Here is a 23,766-nt window from a genome sequence, read left to right as displayed (position 1 = left end):
CACACCACACTATCCTTACATTGGTTTAGAGAAATCATCAAATTCATTGTCTCTAACACCTATTTTGAATTTAATGGATCATTTTATTACCAAATTTTTGGCACCCCAATGGGATCTCCGCATCTCCGTCTTTAGTAGAAATTTCCTTACAATTAGTAGAAAACAAAATTTTAATAATTACAATAAACAAATCTTTTATTACCGATATGTAGACGATATCATTACTTGTATTCCGAAGAAGACATTAACATATTTACTGATAATTTTAACAATTTTAATAAAAAACTACAGTTTACCGTAGAATTAGAGACAATGAATTCGATTAGCTTTCTAGACATCAGACTCATACGTACAAATGACCACCGACTAATTACTAACTGGTACCAGAAACCAACTAGCTCCGGACGATACATAAATTACCACTCATACCACCCTCTTAAAATGAAAATGCGACAATAATAAATTTAACAGACCACGCCATATTACTATCTGACAAAAACTTCTGGGACACGAACATTGACCTGGTTATAAACACACTGAAAAACAACTCATATCCTACGAACATAATCAACTCGGTCATAAATAACAGACGCAGTTACATTTTTAACAAACAAAAAGACCTCACAGATCATAAAAACCGCTTAGACTTAGAATCATATACTGGTGTCATTTGCCTACCGTACGTAAAAGATTTATATTTCTCGTGGAAAAAACTATTTCAACAATGTGGCATTCTGTTGGTATGTAATTGTGATGCAACCCTTAGTTCAATTTTTACACAAATGAAATCTAAGTTCAATTTTGACCGCCTCAGGAATTTAGTATATCAAATTAATTGCTCTAATTGCGAACTCTTTTATATTGGAGAAACTAGCCAAAACCTGAGTAAACGCCTTAATCAACACAAAAATAATTCAAAAAATCCTAAGCAATTTAAAACAATGTTAACTGAGCATATTAAAATTTAAATCATAATATCGATTTTTTTAACCCTAAAATTTTACATTTTGAAGAGAATACAATTAAAAGAAGATTCGCTGAGGGGTTGTTTTACAATTACATAACGACAGAGTCATAAATAAACGCAATGACAATACGGCCCTTATCGAAACGAACACGCGGTTTCTTAATAGCGTGTCAAAATTCCTTAAAAAATAACAAAATCCCATCGCCTTTTAAATTTTCCAAAAAATATCAACACATGCTAAAAACTGCTTTGAGAAAAATGTGCATTTCTATCCTAAACTCCAAGAGTAAATACATAGTTTCGACAACTTGTTAAGTTATCATGATTATTAGTGTGTTTTACCATTTGTGATGTTTGTGTTAAAAATATATATCTTATCAATGTGCACATACTCATACCATGGATTAATAATGGTTTCATATGCTATATTAGGATACAAATTGTAAGTGTTTTATTACCATTATTATTATTATTGTTTTTCCACAAAATTCCTTTCATATAATTTATTTAGTTTCAATTTTTATAGTTAACTTGATTACACTGAATGATGGCTAAGATGCTAGCCGAAACGTATGGATTTTAAATAAATAAATTTAAAAAAAAAAAAAAAAAAAAAAAAAAACTCATACTATTTTTATTGATGTTACGCCCGATTATTAAACTCAAATTAAACATATATATATATATATACTTATTTTTACTTACTAATTTCTTTCTTACCTAATTTGTTTTATATGAATATATGTGTTGAGTAAGATTGTGATGAAACAAATATAATTTTACACAAATATATTAAACAGAAAAATCAGTAAGGAAAATTACCAAAATCAACATCAAAATCCGGAATGCAATTAAAAACTTTTTCAAAACAGCACGTTAACGCTAAAGTTATAACGAAATTAAACATTCGCACACCACAGTATTCACAAAGTTTGTTTACACCGCGAAATAAATCGGTACTGCTAAAAATTAACACTTTGACCTAAATTACAGAAGTGCTCTGACACGGAAGTGTCCAACAAGAAGGTTTATCAAAGTTTCGCTCGCACTCTTCCGCCTTCATCAAAAGTTTCGAAAAGTGTAGTTTCGCTTTTGTTGGCTTTCCAATGGACCCGTATTGTCGTTGTGGCGGGCTCGAGGCCGGCTTGGGGCAGTGAACTCAAGGATGCCATCAAGGTCAGAAATAGAATTTTATTTAATTCAAGGCAATTATGCATGACAAAAAAAATTGCAAAGTTTATATTATAATTGTTCTAAATCAAGGTAATATATTTAAAATTGTCATTTTTTTAACAGATTAGAAACCATTAGGAATTGATGATAATTCTTTAATAATCTCTACGTTTCAAAAGTTTCTGAACATTTTGGCATACCTTAAAAAAATGCATGTATGTGTGTGTGTGATGTGTGTGTATGTGTGTGTGTATGTGTGTGTATTAGTGCGCGGATACAAATTTTAGACGATTTCCGGAACACGGTTCAATCGATTTCAATTATTCAAAAAACATTCGATTGCTGTTGATAAGGAGATGTGCTGATTAGTTTTTGGCACAAGCAGGTCTAGCCGTTTTGAAGATACGGGGCAACGGTAACTCAGTTTTTAAGAGAACGGAGCGTCCGATTTGAATAATTCAAAAAAACATTTTCACATTCACAAGATGAAGAATTGATTAAAAAAGTCTAGCGGTTTCGGAGATCTGGTGAAAAAAGTAAAAAAATGCCATTTGGCGGTTAAAAATAGACATATGCACATCGAATTATTAGAGATTTTATAGAGATTTTAACAATTAGTATAAATTTTGTTCATTATGGGTTCCGTACCAATGTTTATCCGTTAGACGGCGACGCTTCCATATTTCGTCTCTATGCAGTTGCAGAACGATTGCTTTGAAAAAAAGTTCAGAACTTCCAAATTATTTCAAAATAAAAAAGGGAAGATCCAGCAATTTGCCTTAAGGCACGATGCCACGAGCCCCGCTAGTTTATTATTGTTTTATAGACTCTAAATCATAATTATTTTGAAACAACGATGATAGTATATAATAGAATATTGAAATTTATATCGTTGTAGTTCTTGCGTTTCACATAAACAAATAAAATTTGCCCAAGAATATAAATGAATTCAATTACTTCAAATATCAAATAATTTTGAAATAATTGTTTATTGATTTCTTGTGAATTTCAATCCCTAACCATATTTATATTAGATCAACGACAAAAGAATAATAGAAATTAATATTTATATCATTGTAATTTTCACGTCTTTCTTTAGTAAATAAAAAAATGTTTAGAAGTGTTAATGCATTAACATGGATTGCAAAAATCGTTTTTAAAATCCAGGCGTTCATCGAAGTTGCCTATTAATTCGAAAAAACTTTTATCATCTCTTTGTATTAGTTAGCATTGTCTATTTATTGTTACTAATACTAGTCTACTCATGCTATGATTGAATATAACAATTATTTTATTGCTTTGAATTAATTTAATTTTTATCAATTACTGTCTATAATTTTATATTTTTATAAGTTTTTTTTTAAATTATATTTAAAAAAATTAGATCGATACGAATATTTTTTTTATCCAGACATCAAGTTTCCATACAATTACTTAAACTTATATTCGAACATTTCTATCAAAAAAGAGTTGATTATCATCAATTATATTGGGTAGTTAATTGACTCATTATCTCAAATGAACTATGTAACAACCTGATTTTATGCACATTCAGTAAAAAGAAATACGTACAAAACTTTAGTTAATATTTTCAATAATATCATAGTATTTAAATTAATTATTGTGATCTCAAAAAAAAATTATATTCAGTATGAAATTCAATGTATTGATTATTCTTTCTATTTTATGCTACATTTCAATTAAATTATTCATTGTCACAGAAAAATACTTTTCAGGATATTTGCATGTACAATGACATTACAATCGCAGCAACCAAAGAATATACCGATTATATACCCCAACATATACATCAGATGGAAAATATTGTGAAGGAGACTTATAGAAGTACTAGAGGTATTTTATGGAATAACAAATCATCAGAAGTTTATCAAATACACTTTCAATTGAGAAATTTTAAATTAAATTGTAGATTGATAGACAAACATATTGGCATATAATTGATTGAAATAAAAAATCTAAGTATTTGTTCTGTATTAAAATAAGAATACTAATAATTTATTACATATATTTTTGATATTTTTAATTTTTTTAAATATTTTTTAGTGTATGTTTTTCTTGGTGAACACATAGCTTTAGTGGATTTTGTTCGATGTTTGCAAGCAAAACATTTGTTGGATAATGGAGAGTATGTTGTCATATCTGTCGATAATGAAATCTATGATCCACGACATAAAGAAACATTCATGCAAAGAGGTAATATAGTAATACATTACAATGAATTTACTATTTAAAATTTTTGCGCCTAATTGTCTTATTTAGTCAAATTAACTCACATATAATATATTCATAAAAATATAAATTTAAACATTTTGCAACAAAATCCTTTACATTTTGCATTATTAACTCCCCGAAAGAGAAGTTTATATTTTTATCAAAAAATACGATACGCTAATTTTATGTTTTCTTGACGTTTCAAGCCATTTTGAATCGAATGAGACCAAATTTGGTAAAAGTATGTAAAGGCCAGGCCGTTTTCTTGTAATAAAGTGTTAAAAAAAATTTCAATAAATTTTATTATTATTTTTCTGACGGTAATTACCATAGTCTTCTAGATCACATTAAAGTATTACGGCCCTACGGCAACTCGTTTGGCTTTAAAAATTCATCAAAGTTTGCAAAAATTAGTATTGTTTTTTTGGCATTTGTCAAAATTAGACCTTTCATCGACGTTTGCTCAAAAACGTCTGAACCGATTTCAGAAATTTAAAAGCCATTTGATGAATCTCGATAAGGGTTATCGTTTCTCTGCCTTTGAAATTTGGAAAAAGTGTTACATTTTTCGTCCACTACCGAATCGATTTTAAAAAATCAAAAACTGTTCGAAAGATATCAGTTGGGAACACATTTCAGGAATTTCATGTAACTTGCCTCAAGGCAAAATACCAATACCAATAAGTTAATATATAAATTTTAATATCATGCAACACAAATTAATTCTTATTTATCTTTTAGATTACTTAGACCCTTACTTGCAAAACAAACATCTCTCGCCAACTGATGTTAAAGGATTTAGATCAGTATTAAAATTAACGCCATCGCATCCAAGAAATCCAAAATTTCAGTAAGTTAATTTATAATTAATTAATATGATAGTTGTCATTTTTAATAAAGGGGATAAATAATTTATTACATGATTATGAATCAGTAATTTAGCATAAAAAATAATAAAATAATAAGCATTCAAAATTTTAATATATATTTTTAACAAAAAATTTACGAACCTAAAGTTAAAATTGGTTCGATATGTGATTCTATAAGATATAGTACCACAAATTGTATACCATAAATATGTAGTACTACGGGTTTGTTAATATAAAAAATATTACAGAATTTAATTTTGCATGTTCATGGTCAAAGCAAACCAAATATTTTGGTCAACACTTATCAAAACAAATTTAAGGCATGTGTCGATCGCAATATAGGCACTCGTGAATCATTGAGAATCGACCTTGTTAAACGTACTATGGAAGTAATTAGCTAATGCCTTGATGAATTTGTTATTTGATATGCAGGCATTCTTATATTTCTTATGGTCATTTATGAAATTAAACTCTAATGAGTGAAAACTGAAATAGAAATATATGATGTACAAGTTGATTAATTTTTGTATCTTATGATGCTTAGTAATATATGAAAATATTGAGATAGATATTAAAATGTGTATATCTTCTCCTTTACAGCGAGGTTTGCCAAAAAATCAAGAAACTATCGATAAATCCACCATTTTGTGTTCCGTATCATGAAAAAATATTCGGTAGCATATCAGTAAGTGAAATGCATGAAATTTCCACAAATAAAAGACAATTATTTTTTAATTTTATTTTCAATGGCAATCAGAATATAGGACAATTCTATGTATTCCGAAATACCGGTAAGTCGCCTGATTTTTCGGCGGTATTAATACGGGTGTTTAAATACTCTGCAATTATAGTATGTTAATATTTATCTTCATAAAACATCGGATCGTAAATTAGTAAAAAAATACTTATTTAAAGTCTTTAAAATATTGGAAATTATGCTAATTTAACACATCGGATACAGACAATACAGTTTATTATATTAATGTGATATGATTTTTTATAAGTTTTTGGTATTTCTTACTCATACGTTTAATTTTGGTAAAAAGTACTCAATATACTCGATAATGATGATAAGTTAATTAAATTGAATTTAATTTTGTTAAATTATTATTAAAAAAATAAATTGATTGTTTTTTTTTTTTTTTAGTTGAATATAGTTGTAGTTGTATATATTATTTTTTATATTTGTACTAGTAACTTTCAATATTGTTTACATTAGTTTAAGATAATAAAAATACCTCCATATTATCTTTGGACAGCAAAAGACAAAATCAAGTAACGCATAAAGAAACTGCTATTATACTCAGTCTTTACTCATAAAATAGTTTTATTTTAGTAAATTATATATACAACTACATTATTGTAGTTTTTAATATCTAATCATAATTATATTGGATTAAAGATAGAGAAATATAATTAAAATTAGGTTTTTAAGTTTTTACGTTTTCTCTATTTTGTAATTTGTTTGTAACAAATGTTATTTAAAGATATTAAATGCAGGTGCCTATTCAAGCTGCCTATTTATACGACGCGGTTATCATTTATGCCAGAGCCCTTACCGAACTTCTCCGAGAAAATCGCGACCCTAAAAATGGCACTGCTGTTTTGGAAAGAATTTTAAATCGATCTTATACTTCGATACAAGGATTTGATGTAAGTAAAGAATTTTAAAATCTTATTAGATAGACCTTTTCACCATCATACCCGGACGACCAATCAATGGATTTGCATTCGATTCAGACATTTTTTAAATTCGACCAAAGAGTTGCTGATGCTCAGAATGTAATAGGTGGAAATAAATAAGAAGAAACTTTTCTAGCTTATATGATAAGAATAGCTTTTTTGTGCAATTTTGTAATAATTTATCCGATTTCATCTGCTTCTTGAAATAATAAAAACTGATTTTAATTCAAATTAATCAAGACAGAATAAAATATAAATGTTATCTTTTCACATGAGAAGCCAAAATATCAAAACTTCTGAAAAATAAATTTTATTATATTTTAGCATTTTACATCGATGCATTATATTATTAAATTACCATAATATTTTACGCCTAAATAATTGAAATATGTGTACTTGCAGGTATTTATAGATAAAAACGGCGACGCCGAAGGCAACTTTACATTAGTCGCTCTAATGCACGATAAACAGATGAAAGACCACATAAAAATGAGCATGCAGCCTGTGGGATGTTTTCGATATAATTTAAAAAATGAATCTCTGCGAAAAAGTTGCAAAGGGAATGAGGATGATTGTGATATTCCTGTAAGTGATACGACATCATCCACCTTTTATACGATTTAATCGTAGATAAATGTCCAAAAAATCTAGTTTTAGTCGTATATAGTATATAGCAGTTAATTTAGTTATAATTAGTTTTATTTTCCAATTATGCCCAACCAAATTGTTCATTTGACAGATAATAGGCGCATCCATCGATGATTCACTGAATAAATAAGATTTATATGTTTTTAAATATCCATTTTTTAGGAATTTTACTATTTAGATGAAAATAAGCCGATACAATGGCTTGGAGGTTCCGTACCGTTAGCAGAACCCCCATGCGGTTTTACTGGTGAACGATGTGGTTTTAGGGCAGACCCTAGATTGGCCACAGTTGGAGCATTTATTGCAGGAGCTATTCTTTTGGCTGGAATCTTCCTACTTAAGTAAGTGAAAATAAAATAAAATTTAACTTTTATTAAATTCAAGAAATAGATATTTTCGGGTTTTCCTTCCTGACGATATTACTCCAGAACGCACAAACCGATTTCGACGATTTTGCATTCGTTGGAAAGGTCTCGGACTCCGTAAGGTTTATAGCAAAAAGATTGAAGAAAGATTTCAACAGAACAGCGGAAAACACTTTTTCTTTTTTCACGCACAGCGTCATCTCTGATACTTAGCATATACTACAAACTGATATTTACTGTTTAACTGCTACTCATTTGTTTGACAGCTACTCATTGTTCTCTGCTCAGTTAATTGCATGTTACAAACCAGCATTGTGTTCACTGTGCGATTGTGCAAAAAAAGTAAAAAAGTAGTTATTCGTTTCCTAACATTTCAATTGGAAACCATCAAATCAATCACGTGCATTGTATGAATTTTTATTCAATTTCAACAGCAGGCAATTTTTTTCTTCATCTTTTAATCACCAAACAAAATGTTACTTATAATGAAACCATCTGGTGGTGAAACGGAGTTTGCCCGGTTTGCTAGTTAAATATGTGATTATTAACTCCACATTTAACATTTAACACACACGTTTCAATATTTAAATATTTATATATATATACTTTTATTTCAGAAATTTTTTTTGTAAATTATTTTGATATTGTTTATATCATGCGCTTTGTTATAATAAAATATATGATTTAAGTAAATAGAAAATGTTCTGAAATTACGAAAATCAATTCAACAAATTTTAATGTAGTGATCGAATTTGTAACAATATATTATTTTTTTATAATTTTATCTCTCGTTTTCTTGGATTATAATAGTATTTACAAATTGTTTATAACTATTTAAAAGGCATTACCGATATGAACATAAGCTAGCCTGCCTTCTCTGGAAGATCGATATGAAAGATGTAACAGTGATTCCTACAGAGAGTGTGGAAACTACAATAAGAAATAAAAGCTTGGTAATTGGTAACTGTTATGCAATGATATTTCATATAATATAAATAATAATCAATAATTTTAACTAGATTCAAGTATGTAGACACAGTTGTTTGCAACTAGCTCCTGGCAGTGGACAAGATACTGCAACAAAACGGTGAGATAAATATTGTATTTAATTTTGATTTTTTAAGTTTAAGTAAAACTTATTTGCTATCGTACTATATGGCATTCAAGTTAAAAATAAATACATCATATAACAATTTTGAATAATGTTTATTAGTAATATGGTAGCACTCGTAATGCACACATTTTTATTATCAACCAGTATGCATATTTATATAGTAAAAATTATAAATTATATATTTATAATACCATTAAAAATATTTTAAATACTGTTCGAAAATGATAATGTAATTAAAGTCACACTTCAGAGATGATCGGTTTGTCATTGTAATTAGCATTTAGGAATTGAATCTTTATTAAAAAAATGATGTATTTTCTGATTAATAAATTCTATAATATTCGTTCATAAAGTGGACACGACATAGATTTTTTACTTGTTTTATTATTTTCACTATAATTATTAACTGAAAACATTTCGAACAATTGCACGCTTTGACGTGTATGTGACGCATACAATAAAGGCAATCATACTCACGTGACACGTCGACCAATCACAGCCAACCCGTAGCGTAACGGTCTTCCGTTGCTTTTGTACAGATTTACTCCCTTGTCGCGAATAAAGAAGTTTTACTTTAAAAATCAAATCAAAATATACGAAAGCAGCGAAAAACATATACATATGTAATGAGTAATATCTTTTTAACATGTTTATTTCAAAATGCGTATCAAGTCTAAAATACTTTTTCGTATCTATCGTATAAACGTATAAAATTATTATATAACTAAAATCTTTTACTTTTATAGTGCTTATGCATGTATTGGACTTTATAAAGGAAATATCGTAGCAATAAAGAAAATTTATAAAAGATCTGTGGACATAACGAGATCTATTAGAAGCGAAATGAAACAAGTAAGTAAATAAAGTACAATGGTATTTTAGTAAAAAATACTAAAATGCTATTATGATTGAAGTATGTCTTATTAGAAATTAACATTAAAAATTGAAAAAATAGAAAAGGAAATACTTTTGTTGTTGATTTTCAAACAATAATTAAGGTGATGGCTGGCTATTCATCTATTTCATTTTACTTTCAAATATTGTTGTTCAAAATTCCTAACTAGATTTGTTCTTGAGATATTTACAACTGTCTGGTTAAAGCTATTTACCAAATTTCTCGATTTACAATATAATTAATAATTAGTAGAACAAATTATGAAATCCTATTAAATTTGTATTAGTAACGTATTTAATCGATTTTATTGAATTTTTCCAGATGAGAGAAGTACGACACGATAATTTACTTCCATTCATTGGGGCGAGTGCCGACCCGGGTTCAGTTTATTTATTGACTGGATATTGCGCGCGAGGCTCTCTCGAGGATATTCTCGCTAACGAAGATTTGCATCTCGATAATATGTTTATTTCGTCCTTAGTCAGCGATATACTGAAAGTAAGACTTTTTATTTTAAAACGCATTACGTTGACGTAGATGGAGATTAATTGATTTTTGGCTCAAAATCTTGTGATAATTAAAATCATTACTAACTTCTCGTAGGGCAAGTTATAGCAATCGCAAAAAATCGAAATTTTATATATGTTTACGTTCTAGAGGTTTCTGAACATTTTGGCATACTTTAGAAAAAATAGATGTATGTGTGTGTGCGGATGCAACTTTTCGTCGATGATTTTGGGAACACGGTTCAACCGATTTCAATTATTCAAAAAACATTATTTCTGATTCCTATTAATAAGAAGACGTGCTGATTAGTTTTTGACATAGGCAGGTCTATCCGTTTCGAAGATACGGGGCAAAAAGTACCCAAAAACTGTAACTCAGTTTTTGAAAGAACGGAGTGTCCAATTTTAATACTTCAATAAACATTTTATTTGTATTGACACAATGAACTACTTATTAAATTTTTGAGAAGGCAGGCCTAGTGGTTTTGGAGATCTAGTAAAAGAAGTAAAAAAAATACCATTTTGTGGTCAAAAATGATCATTAGACATATGCACATAATTAACAGATATTTTTTGGAAATTTTAATAATGTGTATCAATTTTGTTTACAGCTAAAGCAGTGCCATTATTTAATATTTCAAACTAAAAAAAACATTTTTTTCCAAATGTCTCAAAAATTTAATTTTTTAATAGTTTAAAAGATATTTAATCTTTTTTTAAAAAAATAATTTTTGTTACGGAAAGTTCCAGCAATTTGCCTTAAGGCACGATGTTATACACCACTAGTTATTTGATCAATAATAAGATTCAAAAAAACAATTTTTTATTAGTGTATCTAATTTAAATACCAAATTTCAACATAAATTTTCACCTCGCCTTAATTTGGCTTAATTAATAATAAAACAAATGGAACAAAATATAGTTTTAAGATGATGAATTTATTAATATTTTCAACTTATCTATGATCAGAATGATTTATAATTGTACTTTTGATTACTAATATTTTATGTCCTTCTAGGGAATGATATATTTACATGATAGTGAAGTTATTTCACATGGAAATCTGCGGTCAAGTAATTGCTTAGTGGATTCAAAATGGGTTTTGCAGATAGCAGATTTCGGTCTTCATGAATTTAAAGCAGGCCAAGACGAGCCTGATCAAAATGCCAAGTACTATCTTATAAATAATTTTATATTCATAAAAGCTTAATATGTAATAAAGCGATATCAATTTGATAACCAAATTTTTTTTTATTTCAGAAATATAAAAAGGGCGCTGTATCGGGCACCTGAATTACTCAGAGGTGAGTTTGTTCCAGCAAGAGGAACTCAGAAAGGAGACGTATATTCATTTGCAATTGTCTTGTACGAAATTTTAAGTAGAAATGGTCCTTGGGGTTCCTTAGAAATGACAGATGAAGGTTGGTATAAAAATTAAAATAAGAAGTTATCTGCATAAGAATTGGTCGAAATAATATATAAGTTATTACAAATTATGCTCTAATATTAATATAAATAGTTGTCTAACTGTGGGCAAATCCATGATTTGCACCACAAATCAATGATTTCCTCCCTCTCCCTTGTTTATTGTTTCTATTATCATTTCATAACGAATTAGAAATTGAGAGTAAAGCCATAGAAATCAGCAACAAATTATACCACATAAAGTGTTTCCTTGAAGTTATATGAAAATGGAATGTGAAGTTTTCTTGAGTTTTAAAAATGTTAATCCATATCAAAATTCATATGATTTGGAACTATTTTTTTGCAGAAATTATTGCATGTGTCAAATCTGGAGCCAGTGCATTAGGTGGTATGGTATTGCGACCACCAATTCATAATTTGGCAGTCGAAGGATATGTCCTTCGATGCCTAGAAGCATGCTGGGATGAAGATCCTGATTTAAGACCAGACATTCGATTCGTTAGAGTGAAATTAAAAGAAATGCAGGCTGGATTGTTAGTAACATAAATATAATTTCAGGTATAAGTGATTATTTGAATAGTAAATTAAATTCTGACTTTCAGGAAACCAAACATATTTGATAATATGCTAGCGATCATGGACAAATATGCATATAATTTGGAAGGTTTGGTTCAAGAAAGGACAAATCAACTGACAATTGAAAAAAAGAAAACAGAAGCGTTGTTACACAGAATGCTACCAAAGTATGAAAATGATTATTTATCGATTACAAAAAAAAAATCGATTACTCATGTGTATTATTATTGTTTTAATTATAAGTTTTGCATACTTCAAAATTTTTACTCTCCAAAGAGTTTGCTCCAATTAATCGAGCAATTCGTATGTTCTATTAAAGTTGCTTTTATTTTATTTGTTAGTTTAATTATATCTTCATTATAAAGTTAAAAATTATAAAAATCGTAACATAAATTCTGCAACCACAAATAACTTGGTACATAATAATTTAGAACAGTGGCTGAATCGCTCAAACGAGGTGAACCAGTGCAGGCTGAGAGCTTTTCCAGTGTCACCATATATTTTAGCGACGTAGTCGGTTTTACTGAGCTATCAGCTCGTAGCACTCCTCTCCAAGTCGTAGACTTGTTGAATGATCTTTATACGTGCTGTGATTCTATAATATCACATTACGATGTGTACAAGGTGAGATAGTAAAAAAATATTGAACACAATGATGTTATTCCAATTAATCAAACATCTCTCAACTCTGTTTTGACTTTTACCATTTTAGGTAGAAACTATAGGTGATGCTTACATGGTAGTTTCAGGACTACCTGTCAGAAATGGTATTAGCCATGCAGCAGAGATAGCTTCTATGGCTTTGCACATTTTGGATCAAATCAGAACTTTGCCAGTTCGACATCTTCCTGGTGAATTACTACAGATTCGAATTGGAATTCATTCAGGTGAAAATAAAAGTGGATCTCTACCTGATGTTTGTGCTTTTAAAATTGCTTTAGGGTAGGACGAGGCTAGTTGAGCAAATTTTTACTTAAACGTATGTAGCTCCTCAATAAAAAGTCTCAATAAATTGCTATACGGCATAATATTGTTGTTTATTGCTTAACAAAAGTTAATACTATTTTTTGGTAATAAGTAAAATTTAAAAGCCACAGCTGTTTAAATGCAAAAAGTCAAGTATGCTCAATGTAACCCATAGGTGGGGCAAGTTGAGCACTGAGCAAGTATAATGAAATCATAGGTTCAATGTCGATTAGTGATGAAATAAAATAAATTTTTAATAACCAGTTCTATATTTATAGTCTTTATTGACAGAGAAAATATAACTTATAGTAATTTGCTTTGAATAATTAACGAAAAGTAGAATCAACAAAACAATATCGTATCTTAGGAATGATTTTACCATTATATTCAATATTTTTGTTTAAAATCATTATTTCTTTATATTATTACTCATAGACTTAGCCTAAATCTTAAAAATAATAATTAAGTTCTGGAAGTTAATGGTAATCGTCTTAGTGACAAAACAAGTTTAGCAACTATGCTCAACTAACCCCAATTGGGAATTTCAAAATATAAGTGAGTTTATAAATAAACAGTGAGAATTATACCCAGAATCTCTGTGCATATTAAGAGTGCTATAATTATATTAAAGAATAACATTTACCTGATTAAAAATAAATAACATTTGACTAAACAGACAAAAACTCGTGATGAATTACTTTTTTACTTTTTGGTCTCAAAATAAACAAAACGCCCGTGAGGCTTACTCATGCTCAACTAGCCCCGCTCTACCCTACTTCATCGATAATAAATAAAAAGTGATTAGTATTGGAGACAATGTTTATAATAAATATGTTTCTCTAGGACCATGTGTGGCCGGAGTAGTTGGCCTGAAGATGCCTCGATATTGCTTATTCGGAGATACCGTAAATACAGCATCTCGTATGGAAAGCACAGGCGAAGCTTTGCGCATTCACATTTCTGCTGATAGTTTTAGATTGCTTGAAGCTTTGGGTGGTTTTCGATGCGAAGAAAGAGGATTAACGTTTATCAAGGTAATTTTATAAGATCAATCGCATGAAAGATCTAAATCATAGGTTCCCAAACTTGTTTATGCCGTGAACCCCTTGCAATGTTTTTTGTTTTGTTATGGACCCCTTATATTAAAGTGACCACACGTACCAGTTTCGCCTGAACAGTCGCGGATTTCCATCTAGTGATCCGAGTTTTCATAAAATCGATTTTTGACGCGGATTGTGCCGCGTTCTCAAAAAATATAGGTTCAAATCGAATCTTCGCAGTGCTTGTTACTAAAATTACAACTACCCATCAAATATCTAGAAGCGATATATTCATGTCACTCAATAAATCCGTAGGATAACTAAGAAAAACCAATTTTTTGGCAAATTTCTTTTTTTAAGCAATATGGTTTTTTCAAAGACGATATAACGATTATAGCAAACTTGAAACTCTTTGAAACCATATTTTTAGTACGATTTGTACTTTGCCACAAAATTCAGCTATCATCTCATCATTTGGTAAAAGTTTCTTCATAGCAAGCATCCTTTTGAGATCTGAGATCGGTATATGGTCGCTGGGGAACAGATCTAGAGAATATGGTAAAAGTGGAAGCAATTCGGAGCCGAATTCATATTTTTCTTCTTTTTATTTTTTTGTGACCAAAATTTAAAGTTGGTCATCCAATAGTTTTTAAGATATGCGAGGTTGATGGGAGGCTGGCTCCGCTCTCAATACTGGTATTGAAACAGATTGTTCGTTTTCAAAAATGCATAATTTGATTTTGATGAAACTTGACACACATTGTTACTACTCTTTACTAAATATTTGAGAAAAATTTGAAGTTGAATCATTCAATAGTTTTTAAGATATGCGAGGTTGATGGGTGGCTGGCTCCGCTCTCAATACTGGTATTGAAACAGATTGTTCGTTTTCAAAAATGCATAATTCGATTTTGATGAAACTTGACATACATTGTTACTACACTTTACTAATTATTTGACAAAAATTTAAAGTTGAATCATTCAATAGTTTTTAAGATATGCGAGGTTAATGGGTGGCTGGCTCCGCGCTCAATACTAACATTTAAAGTTTAAATCATTTCTAAATATGCCGTGGACCCCAAATTTTGTTTTCGCTGCCGTAGACCCTTTGAAAGTTGCCATGGACCTCTGGGGGTCCATGTGGATCACTTTGGAAATCACTGATCTAAATAGATCTAATTCATTTTCCTTCACAAATTGTTTTTCTCCATTTTACTATTAAATATTAAATAGATTGAAAATTGAACAACTGAGTGCTAAAAGCGCAAAGAAACAAATTTATTTTTCATAAATGGAAATCAGAATATTTCTAATTATGATCAAAAAGTATTTATCGTATTATTTCTGCTAGATATGTTTATCTTATACATAAATATACACAAAATTAATTTTATTTACCCTCATAATGATATTACTATATTTGTCACCAAACTGAAGATGAACCAACTGATTGTTAATTATAATATCCTACTATATAACTATAATTGATTACCGTTGTTATCGTTGAAATTATCACTATTCTATAACATTTACTTTAAGGGAAAAGGAGAATTGCGAACATATTGGCTCCTAAGTGAAAATCGAGACAGACGTTTAGAAAGAATAAGACAACGAATGGTTAATGGAATTCCAGATGAAGATTTATTACACAACGAACGTAAGTTTCTAAATATATAGTATTTCCAAATGATTTCAAAAAATTTTCCATCTACCTTGAATTTTTCATCTACCTAACAATGAAATTATCCAACAAGAAGATGTAATTCAAAATATTGTTTTAAGTTTAGATTTTTTTTTAAATAAAATTCTTAATAATATACTGGAATTTAAAATTTATGTACCGACTACGTGTAACTAGTTTGTTCAATAACAAGTTTTATTAAAATTTTTTTGAATTGTACGTAAGATATGCAAAAAAAAGTGAAAATCATATTGATTACATTTGATAAAAATAATAATGTTTAATAAATTATACAGACTATGTTTGCGATTTATTATTATTATTTTGTTCATATTCAATTATTTCAGTTCCTCTAGATGCCCCTGATTTAATTTTGGGTTCCACTACTGGACTGAGTCCAGGACATGTTTATTTGAAGCAACTTCATCAGAGGGCAAGATTGTCCTGCTCCGCTTTGTATGCGCAGGTGAAATCATTATTCAACATTAGGTTTTGTCTAGTTAATTTTTTAAATATATATATATATATATATATATATATATATATAATGGGCTCTCGTATCAGTTATAACACGTCGAAAACAATTAATGAAGCGCCTAAAATCATCGCACAAGACTCCTACATGTATGTAGTGGAATCAGTCTTTTCATTATCTTTACAAAAGGGTTCTTAATTTTTTTTTTGGTAATTTTTGTGATGTATAACTAATTACTATTATTTTATTAATTATAATTATAACAATAATTTTCAGGATTTTAATCGCACAACTATTAATGGAAAAAATCCAGAGACCCGCAGAGGTCACAGATCTGCACCTGCAATATCTTTCATGGACGTACCAGATACTTCCCGATTTAAGACATTTTTTTATTAAGTGTATGATTAACAAATATATATATATATATATATATATATATATATCGGGTTGTTTTTAAACATTGATGTTGAGATATGTGTACAAAATCTTCAAGGCAGTTACAATAAAAAAAAAAATTAAAAATCTGGTTTTAAATATTTCAAACATATAAATCTACTGCACGAGCACATGTCACTGAATTGCTTTTAAACGGCACGTTTAATTTTGATAAACTTTATGTCTTTGTTCGAGTGATTTAATAGAAGGTAATGGATCTGGAAAAATAGTAAGGGGAAGTCCCGTAACGCCGGACGGCACCAAGCACCGGGTGGACGCAAAGTGACTTTTTTTTGCAATATCTAAGAATATCGTCAAAGACACATGTGCAGACATTTCAGAGCGTGGAGATAGCTACATATATGTGATCAATGCAGGTTATTTTGAAATGTCCGGTATTAGGTGCCACTGTTTGAAATCATATTTTTTAATAGCAAAGTTTGATTGATAGTATTAATTATTTTTTAGCAAAGATTGCGATTTTTGTTAATTTAGTTCAAATTTAATTTAAACTTTGTTATCTAACATAAATCATAATTTAATAAACATTTCGTAAAATATTTTTTGATTTATTTATAAATAACCTTAGATGTCCGCCACTTGGGGACTTTTCCCTAACCATTTAGGAATGAGAAAAAAATTGTCAAAAAAAACTTATTATTATTATTTGAGTACAAATACGTTAATGACTAATTATAGTTCTAGAAAATATCAATTTAAATTTGTACTAAAATGCTGGTATATGATAAATTCTGTATACAAAAAATGTTGCGTTATTATTATTTTGAAGCAATTTAAGATATACCCACAACCCACAACGTATTTTTATCACTTTTAATTATTAATATTCTTTACCGTGGAATTTTTATTAATAACATGTCAAATTGGAGATATCGAGAACATATAAATAATGTAGAAAGTTTTGGACATTCTGTATGAGTATGTAAGACATTCGGAATGTGTGTTAAAACCAAAAAACAGTAACAAAACGTGATACTAAAGCGGCAATTTATGTAGGTCGTTAAGAAGAAATATTGTCTGATAATCATATTATAAAAATGTATTTAATATATAGATATAGATAGTTTGTCATATCTGGGCACAATATTATTAGCTTTGTGACAAAATCGTGTTTAAGAATTTTTGACACTCATTTGTATTTAATACTAATGAGAGAATTTTAAAATTGAAATAATGACAATGAAGATATAAGACTTTCAACATTTTGAATATTAAATAAATAGTTGAAGTAATATTTGCAATTGATAAGATTTGCTTCATCCGTTATAAAACGCCTATGTTCATTATTTACTTTCTATTTCAACTAAATTTATTTGCTGACTAGTTTTTATCGAGTTTTAAAGGCTTGGGTTCTAATCTATGTCTATATATTTACATTTACACACACACATTTCTTTTTCATTATACATATGATCAACCATTTTGATGTGACAAATTAAATAAAAACTAGTGGTGGATGGCATCGTGCCTTAAGGCAAATTGCTGAAACTTCCCGTACCGTAATAAAATGTTCGAAGAATATTAAATGTTTTCAAACAAATTATTATGATTTCTGTAATATCGTCAAATAATCATAAGAATTATAAAAACTGAATTACAAAGTTAAAATCATTCACTTAAAGTATATAAGAGAGTTTTGGAATTTCAACCAGAGTTAAAAATAAAATTAGAATTATTTTCGATAAACAAAAAAAAATTGGAAAGAAATTGAAAAAAAGCAATTATTTCGTCAACGCAAGCAGAAAGTTTTTTGAATCATCCAAATCGGATGCTTATTTCTCTCAATAACTGCCATTTTTTGTACATTTAGCTCTGTATCTTCTAAATGACTGGACCTGCCTTTGCACAAACTAATCCCCACTTCTCCCAATCATTACAAATTGAATGTTTTTTAGATCATTCAAATCGGATGCTCCGTTCCCTCAAAAATTCGATTTCTATTTTCTGCATTCTTTGCTTTTTAACTCCGTAACGGCTGGACCTATCTTTGCCAAAAACTAATCAGCACATCTCCCTATCAATAAAAATCGATTGTTTTTTGAAATCGTGGACAAAAAATTGTATCCATCTATACATACATACACACACACATACGAGTACATACACACATCAATTTCTTCTGAGGTATGCCAAAATTTTCAGAAAACTTCAAAACGTGAAGAAATGTAAAAAATTTCAATTTCGATTTTTGGTCGATTACAATAACTTACCCTACATGAAGTTAATAACTTCTATTCATGCACAAATTAACATAGGTAAAATTCTCAATGTAACATCATATACTATTTGCACATCCGGTATGTACTTCCTGAAATCACAATAGCAAATCACAAACATTTCGATACCATAACTAAACTTTTCATATGCATATTACCTATTAATATATACAATTAAAAAGAATATATGAATAAAATTATGGACAATACTACTTTGTTACAGAATCTGAATTGAATCATCCGCGTGTAACAGTTAGCTTGCAAACAACCTAATTTCGCAAAACATTTATTTTTTATGAGTCGTGCGATTCGCAAAGAGGCGCGTTGTGCGTTTTTTAAACGTAATTTGTAAGAAATTATTTTATGCGGGTCACATCATATTGTTGGGTAAAGAATCTTATGAGATTCCCAGATTCTAGTTCATAATCTTGACTTAAAATTTAACTCATACATTTCATTTTATACCTCATTATTATCCATTCATATTTGTATATGCCATGATAATTTAAATAAAAAATGACATTTAATATATTATTTATTGATTTAATTTATTTATATTTCATATTAGAAAATATTTAAATAAACATCTGTAGCACATCACATTCGTTATGCTGTAATAATTTTTTTGATTCGATTGCTTTTACACAAAATATAAATGATATAGCACTATATAAATATATAATTAAATAATTTTTACACGTTAATTTGTCATATTAACTTTTATTAATTTATGTAGAGTATTTATGTAGAGTAGATATAGAATTTATTTAAAAGTCTTTAAAATCTCTAATAATCAAATAATCATATTACCTACTGCACATTTTTGTCGATTTAATATAAAATCATGATGCTCCAAAAAGAATTAAGCCGGAACAATAGACATTAATGGTCGATTAAACACGTTTCTGGGTTTTTTGGTCAGTAGTATTTTTACATAATGCTTAGTCTCATTTATTTATAAGAGATTATTTTTACAAGCTTTGCTATAGAAATCATATCTTATTATTTTGATAAAATATTCTATAGAAGACTCTAAACATTTGGAATTAAACGTTCTTGAGTTTGTCAACCATAACAATTTATAGCACAATTGCTACAAATTTGTACTAGTGTGGACAAATAGTTTTCAGAAACGATATCAATATTAATTATTTATTATATGGAATATATAATTATTATACAAATTAATAATTGCATAAAATCTACACTTCATTATTTAATAATTAATTTTTTTTAATATATTCATATTAGTTATTTGTGTTTTTTTATAAATTCATTGAAATATTATTTTCTCAATATCTATATAAATATATATCTCAAATGAGATTTTAACAGAATAGCTTTAATTCAGATTAATGTTATGAGGATGTATCTAATTCACTCACAAACTTTTGCAAAACTAACATTTCATTGGAATCAGGACTGCGTGTGTATTATATAAATCAGATTAATTTAGTTGATTAAGTTTCATTCTTCAAGTTTATTAAAAATGATATTATACATTTACATAAGAAATCAACTTATTTTGTTTATTTTGTGTTTCTGTTAACTATCTATATGACTAATACTATCACTTAAAAATATACTGAATTATTGCCATACTTACATTAACATATCAGTTATCAATTTCTATGATTTCAGTACATTCACATTCGCTTTCATAGTTTTGAAATAGCCTTCATTCCACATTGACTTGCTATTTATTTTTTTATTGTTTCAATAGCTTGGTTTAAATCAATTTGAATAAGATATATTGCTACAAAAATTGGACTCATATAATAAATTAATAACAACTCTGCTAAACATATTTAGTTTTTTTTAGAATTTCGACTAGTATGCTTTGTAGATCGAACGAGGATTTTACTTTTAAACTTTAATATAAAAGTTTAAAGTACTATACTCTAATACTCGAGTTATTTCTAAATAACTAAATTCAATTTGAATTATTTTAAAATATTTGTTTATTTTATTTATTAGTAAAGCACAATTTTCTGAATTTACTTCGATATATAAATACTCGTACATTGTTTTATGATCATATATTTCTATCATTATATCAGTAAGTCTAATAGAAAAAAAATAAAAAGAATAAAATTCAAGCACAAAAATTAGTATTTTGTACATTTTTTTATCAGTTATTGCTTTTGTCATTTTTGCAGATCTTCAATAAAGCTTATTTGAAATAATATATGAATTAATAATATATGAGTTATTACATATAAATTTACTATAGAAAGAACTAAAGCAATTTGAATGTCAAAAATCAAGAAAATAATACAAATAAAAAAGAAATGTAAAGATAATGATTTACGGCAGTATGATATAGGTTTAAAACCACCTTCAAGAAGAAAATTTTATTCTAGATCTTAGCCAAAAAAATAAATATTATTTTATTGCTTCAACAAATACAAAAATGATATTCAATAATTAATAATATTATTCGATACGTTTACGATTAGGAAATTATAAGTGTTGCTTATGAAATATTAATAAATTTATCAAATAATCGCAACAAATAATAAATCATTGTAATTTTTGCATTAAATTCATACAGATCCATTACTTTTTTCGGATGTAGTTCAATTTATATTACTTGCAAATATTTTCTATATTTAACTTTCCAAGGTAGTTATAGTAATCGCAAAAAAATCTAAAATATTTTTTTTTATATATCTTTACGTTTCAGAGGTTTCTGAACATTTAGGCATGTCTGGAAAAATGAATGTATGTGTGTGTGTGTGTACGTGTGTGAGGATACAAATTTTCGTTCGAAAAAAAGTTCAAAGATATTTCAAAATAAAGACATTTTTTTTCTTTTCCAAAGTCTTTTTTCCAAAAAAAATAATACTTTTTCAAAAATTTATAGTTTCTCAAAAATCTAAGTCTTTCAAAGTAACATTTTTTCAAAAATGTTTATCTTTTCAAAAAAAAATTTTTTTTGGTACGGAAAGTGCCAGCAATTTGCCTATTTTTTGGAGTAGGAATTATTGATCATTATTACTTTATATTTTAATTATATATTATACACATTTAATGTAATAATACGCATTTTTTTAAATTAAAAAAAAAAATTTGTAAACTGCATAAAATTAGTGATTTTAATTATTGAATTAAACGAGATATATTTCACTATTTTTACATATTTTATGTTTTGCATTTTCTTTACTCAAAATTGTGTGTAAGAGGAGCAAAAAAAATTATATTCAAACTTTTTGAGGAATTTGGGAATCTTTAATTCAAATAGTAATGCAAGTAAGATGGTAAGTTGAATGTGAACGCAATATACAATTTATAATATAATGATGTGATCGTCAATTAAAAGAATGTCTGTAATTTCTCAATGGAAAAGTATTTCTCTGGCTTGATAAAAAGCAAAAAGGGCTATTAAAAATCGATTTTAGTATTTTCTCGGCATTGATCGAGAGTAAACTTGATAAACCGTCGACCAGTTTTAAGAGACTCGTTGAAGTGTATAAGATTTGTCTGGGAGAGGGAAAAATGAACTCAATGTTCAAAAGCATTAAACTGAATCATGAATGTTGATACATGTGCTTCGCAAACGCATGCATGCACTTTACACGATCTCTTAAAAATTTTTTTTTATAAAATATATGGAATTTGTGTGTAAAAAAAGTTTAAAATATGTAGTTTATCAGTCACCAGTGCTCATCAAACTATACTTTACGTGGTTAGAATGATAGTGTTGAGAAATTATCCAAAGTTTAGTGTATATTTTAAGGATTTTATAGCTAAGACAATAAATCAGTCATGAAGTTCTCATTTGAATTTTTGATTTTCTGTGATAGGAATTGTGTGTTGAAAGTGCTTGTTTTGGTATTATCATTCTTAGGTAAGTTTTTTTTATATGTTAAATTAATAAAAAAATAAAAATCGTACTTTTCAATTTACCCAGATAATTGAAAACTTAATTATGTTTCATAGAAGGTGGACCTAAGTACGTTTCTAGACTCTTCTTTAGTAGATAACACTACAAAAAATACATACTAAATATCAAAATTATTATAAAATAAACAATAAAAAAATTATAAAATAACGCAAACCTAATGTTCTGACTAATTAGACAAAACCAATGAAAATAACAACATGTACAATAATTGAAATAAAAAAGGCAATAAAATTAGAAATTTAACCACACACAAATTATTTGAACACAAAAAACCAGTTGACAAAATATAGGCTAATAACGTTTATGTTAGTGAAAACATATGAAAAATATTTAACTTGAAAAAAATTATCTAATATATACAATTCACTTGTTATTAATAAAAATAATATTTAGAAAAAATTAAAATAAGTAAAGACTAAAGTATTTAATATAAGAATAACATTTATATTATTATATAATTTTTGTATTTAAATATTATCATTATTAATTCTGGCATAAATTCAAATAAACAAAACGTATTTAAATTCAGATTGGTTTTTTGTAACGAATAACTATTTATTAAATTTTGC

At 27.9% G+C, this 23,766-nt stretch overlaps 1 protein-coding gene across 1 annotated transcript in view; it reads left to right on the top strand.

The window, feature by feature from the left end:
* Window positions 1–17,014, top strand: part of LOC113383639 (guanylate cyclase 32E) — a 44,712-nt gene extending 27,698 nt beyond the window's left edge. The window contains exons 14-36 of the mRNA XM_026621893.1: window positions 1,961–2,143; window positions 3,862–3,994; window positions 4,205–4,354; window positions 5,114–5,222; window positions 5,842–5,926; window positions 6,742–6,894; window positions 7,327–7,509; window positions 7,735–7,913; window positions 8,779–8,890; window positions 8,957–9,024; window positions 9,798–9,903; window positions 10,268–10,444; window positions 11,471–11,622; window positions 11,713–11,873; window positions 12,071–12,097; window positions 12,263–12,410; window positions 12,480–12,620; window positions 12,885–13,077; window positions 13,166–13,340; window positions 14,263–14,453; window positions 15,999–16,116; window positions 16,488–16,606; window positions 16,892–17,014. Coding sequence (XP_026477678.1) covers window positions 1,961–2,143; window positions 3,862–3,994; window positions 4,205–4,354; window positions 5,114–5,222; window positions 5,842–5,926; window positions 6,742–6,894; window positions 7,327–7,509; window positions 7,735–7,913; window positions 8,779–8,890; window positions 8,957–9,024; window positions 9,798–9,903; window positions 10,268–10,444; window positions 11,471–11,622; window positions 11,713–11,873; window positions 12,071–12,097; window positions 12,263–12,410; window positions 12,480–12,620; window positions 12,885–13,077; window positions 13,166–13,340; window positions 14,263–14,453; window positions 15,999–16,116; window positions 16,488–16,606; window positions 16,892–17,014 — 3,186 coding nt within the window. The remainder of the gene's footprint in view (window positions 1–1,960; window positions 2,144–3,861; window positions 3,995–4,204; window positions 4,355–5,113; window positions 5,223–5,841; window positions 5,927–6,741; window positions 6,895–7,326; window positions 7,510–7,734; window positions 7,914–8,778; window positions 8,891–8,956; window positions 9,025–9,797; window positions 9,904–10,267; window positions 10,445–11,470; window positions 11,623–11,712; window positions 11,874–12,070; window positions 12,098–12,262; window positions 12,411–12,479; window positions 12,621–12,884; window positions 13,078–13,165; window positions 13,341–14,262; window positions 14,454–15,998; window positions 16,117–16,487; window positions 16,607–16,891) is intronic.
* Window positions 17,015–23,766: the final 6,752 nt, after the last annotated feature.

The sequence above is a fragment of the Ctenocephalides felis genome, unplaced genomic scaffold (assembly GCF_003426905.1).
Source record: "Ctenocephalides felis isolate EL2017-DRISC unplaced genomic scaffold, ASM342690v1 CF-g0.4_SCAFFOLD_00845, whole genome shotgun sequence".
In the NCBI taxonomy this organism is placed as follows: Eukaryota; Metazoa; Arthropoda; class Insecta; order Siphonaptera; family Pulicidae; genus Ctenocephalides; species Ctenocephalides felis.
This window is presented reverse-complemented; position numbering and strand designations above follow the sequence as displayed.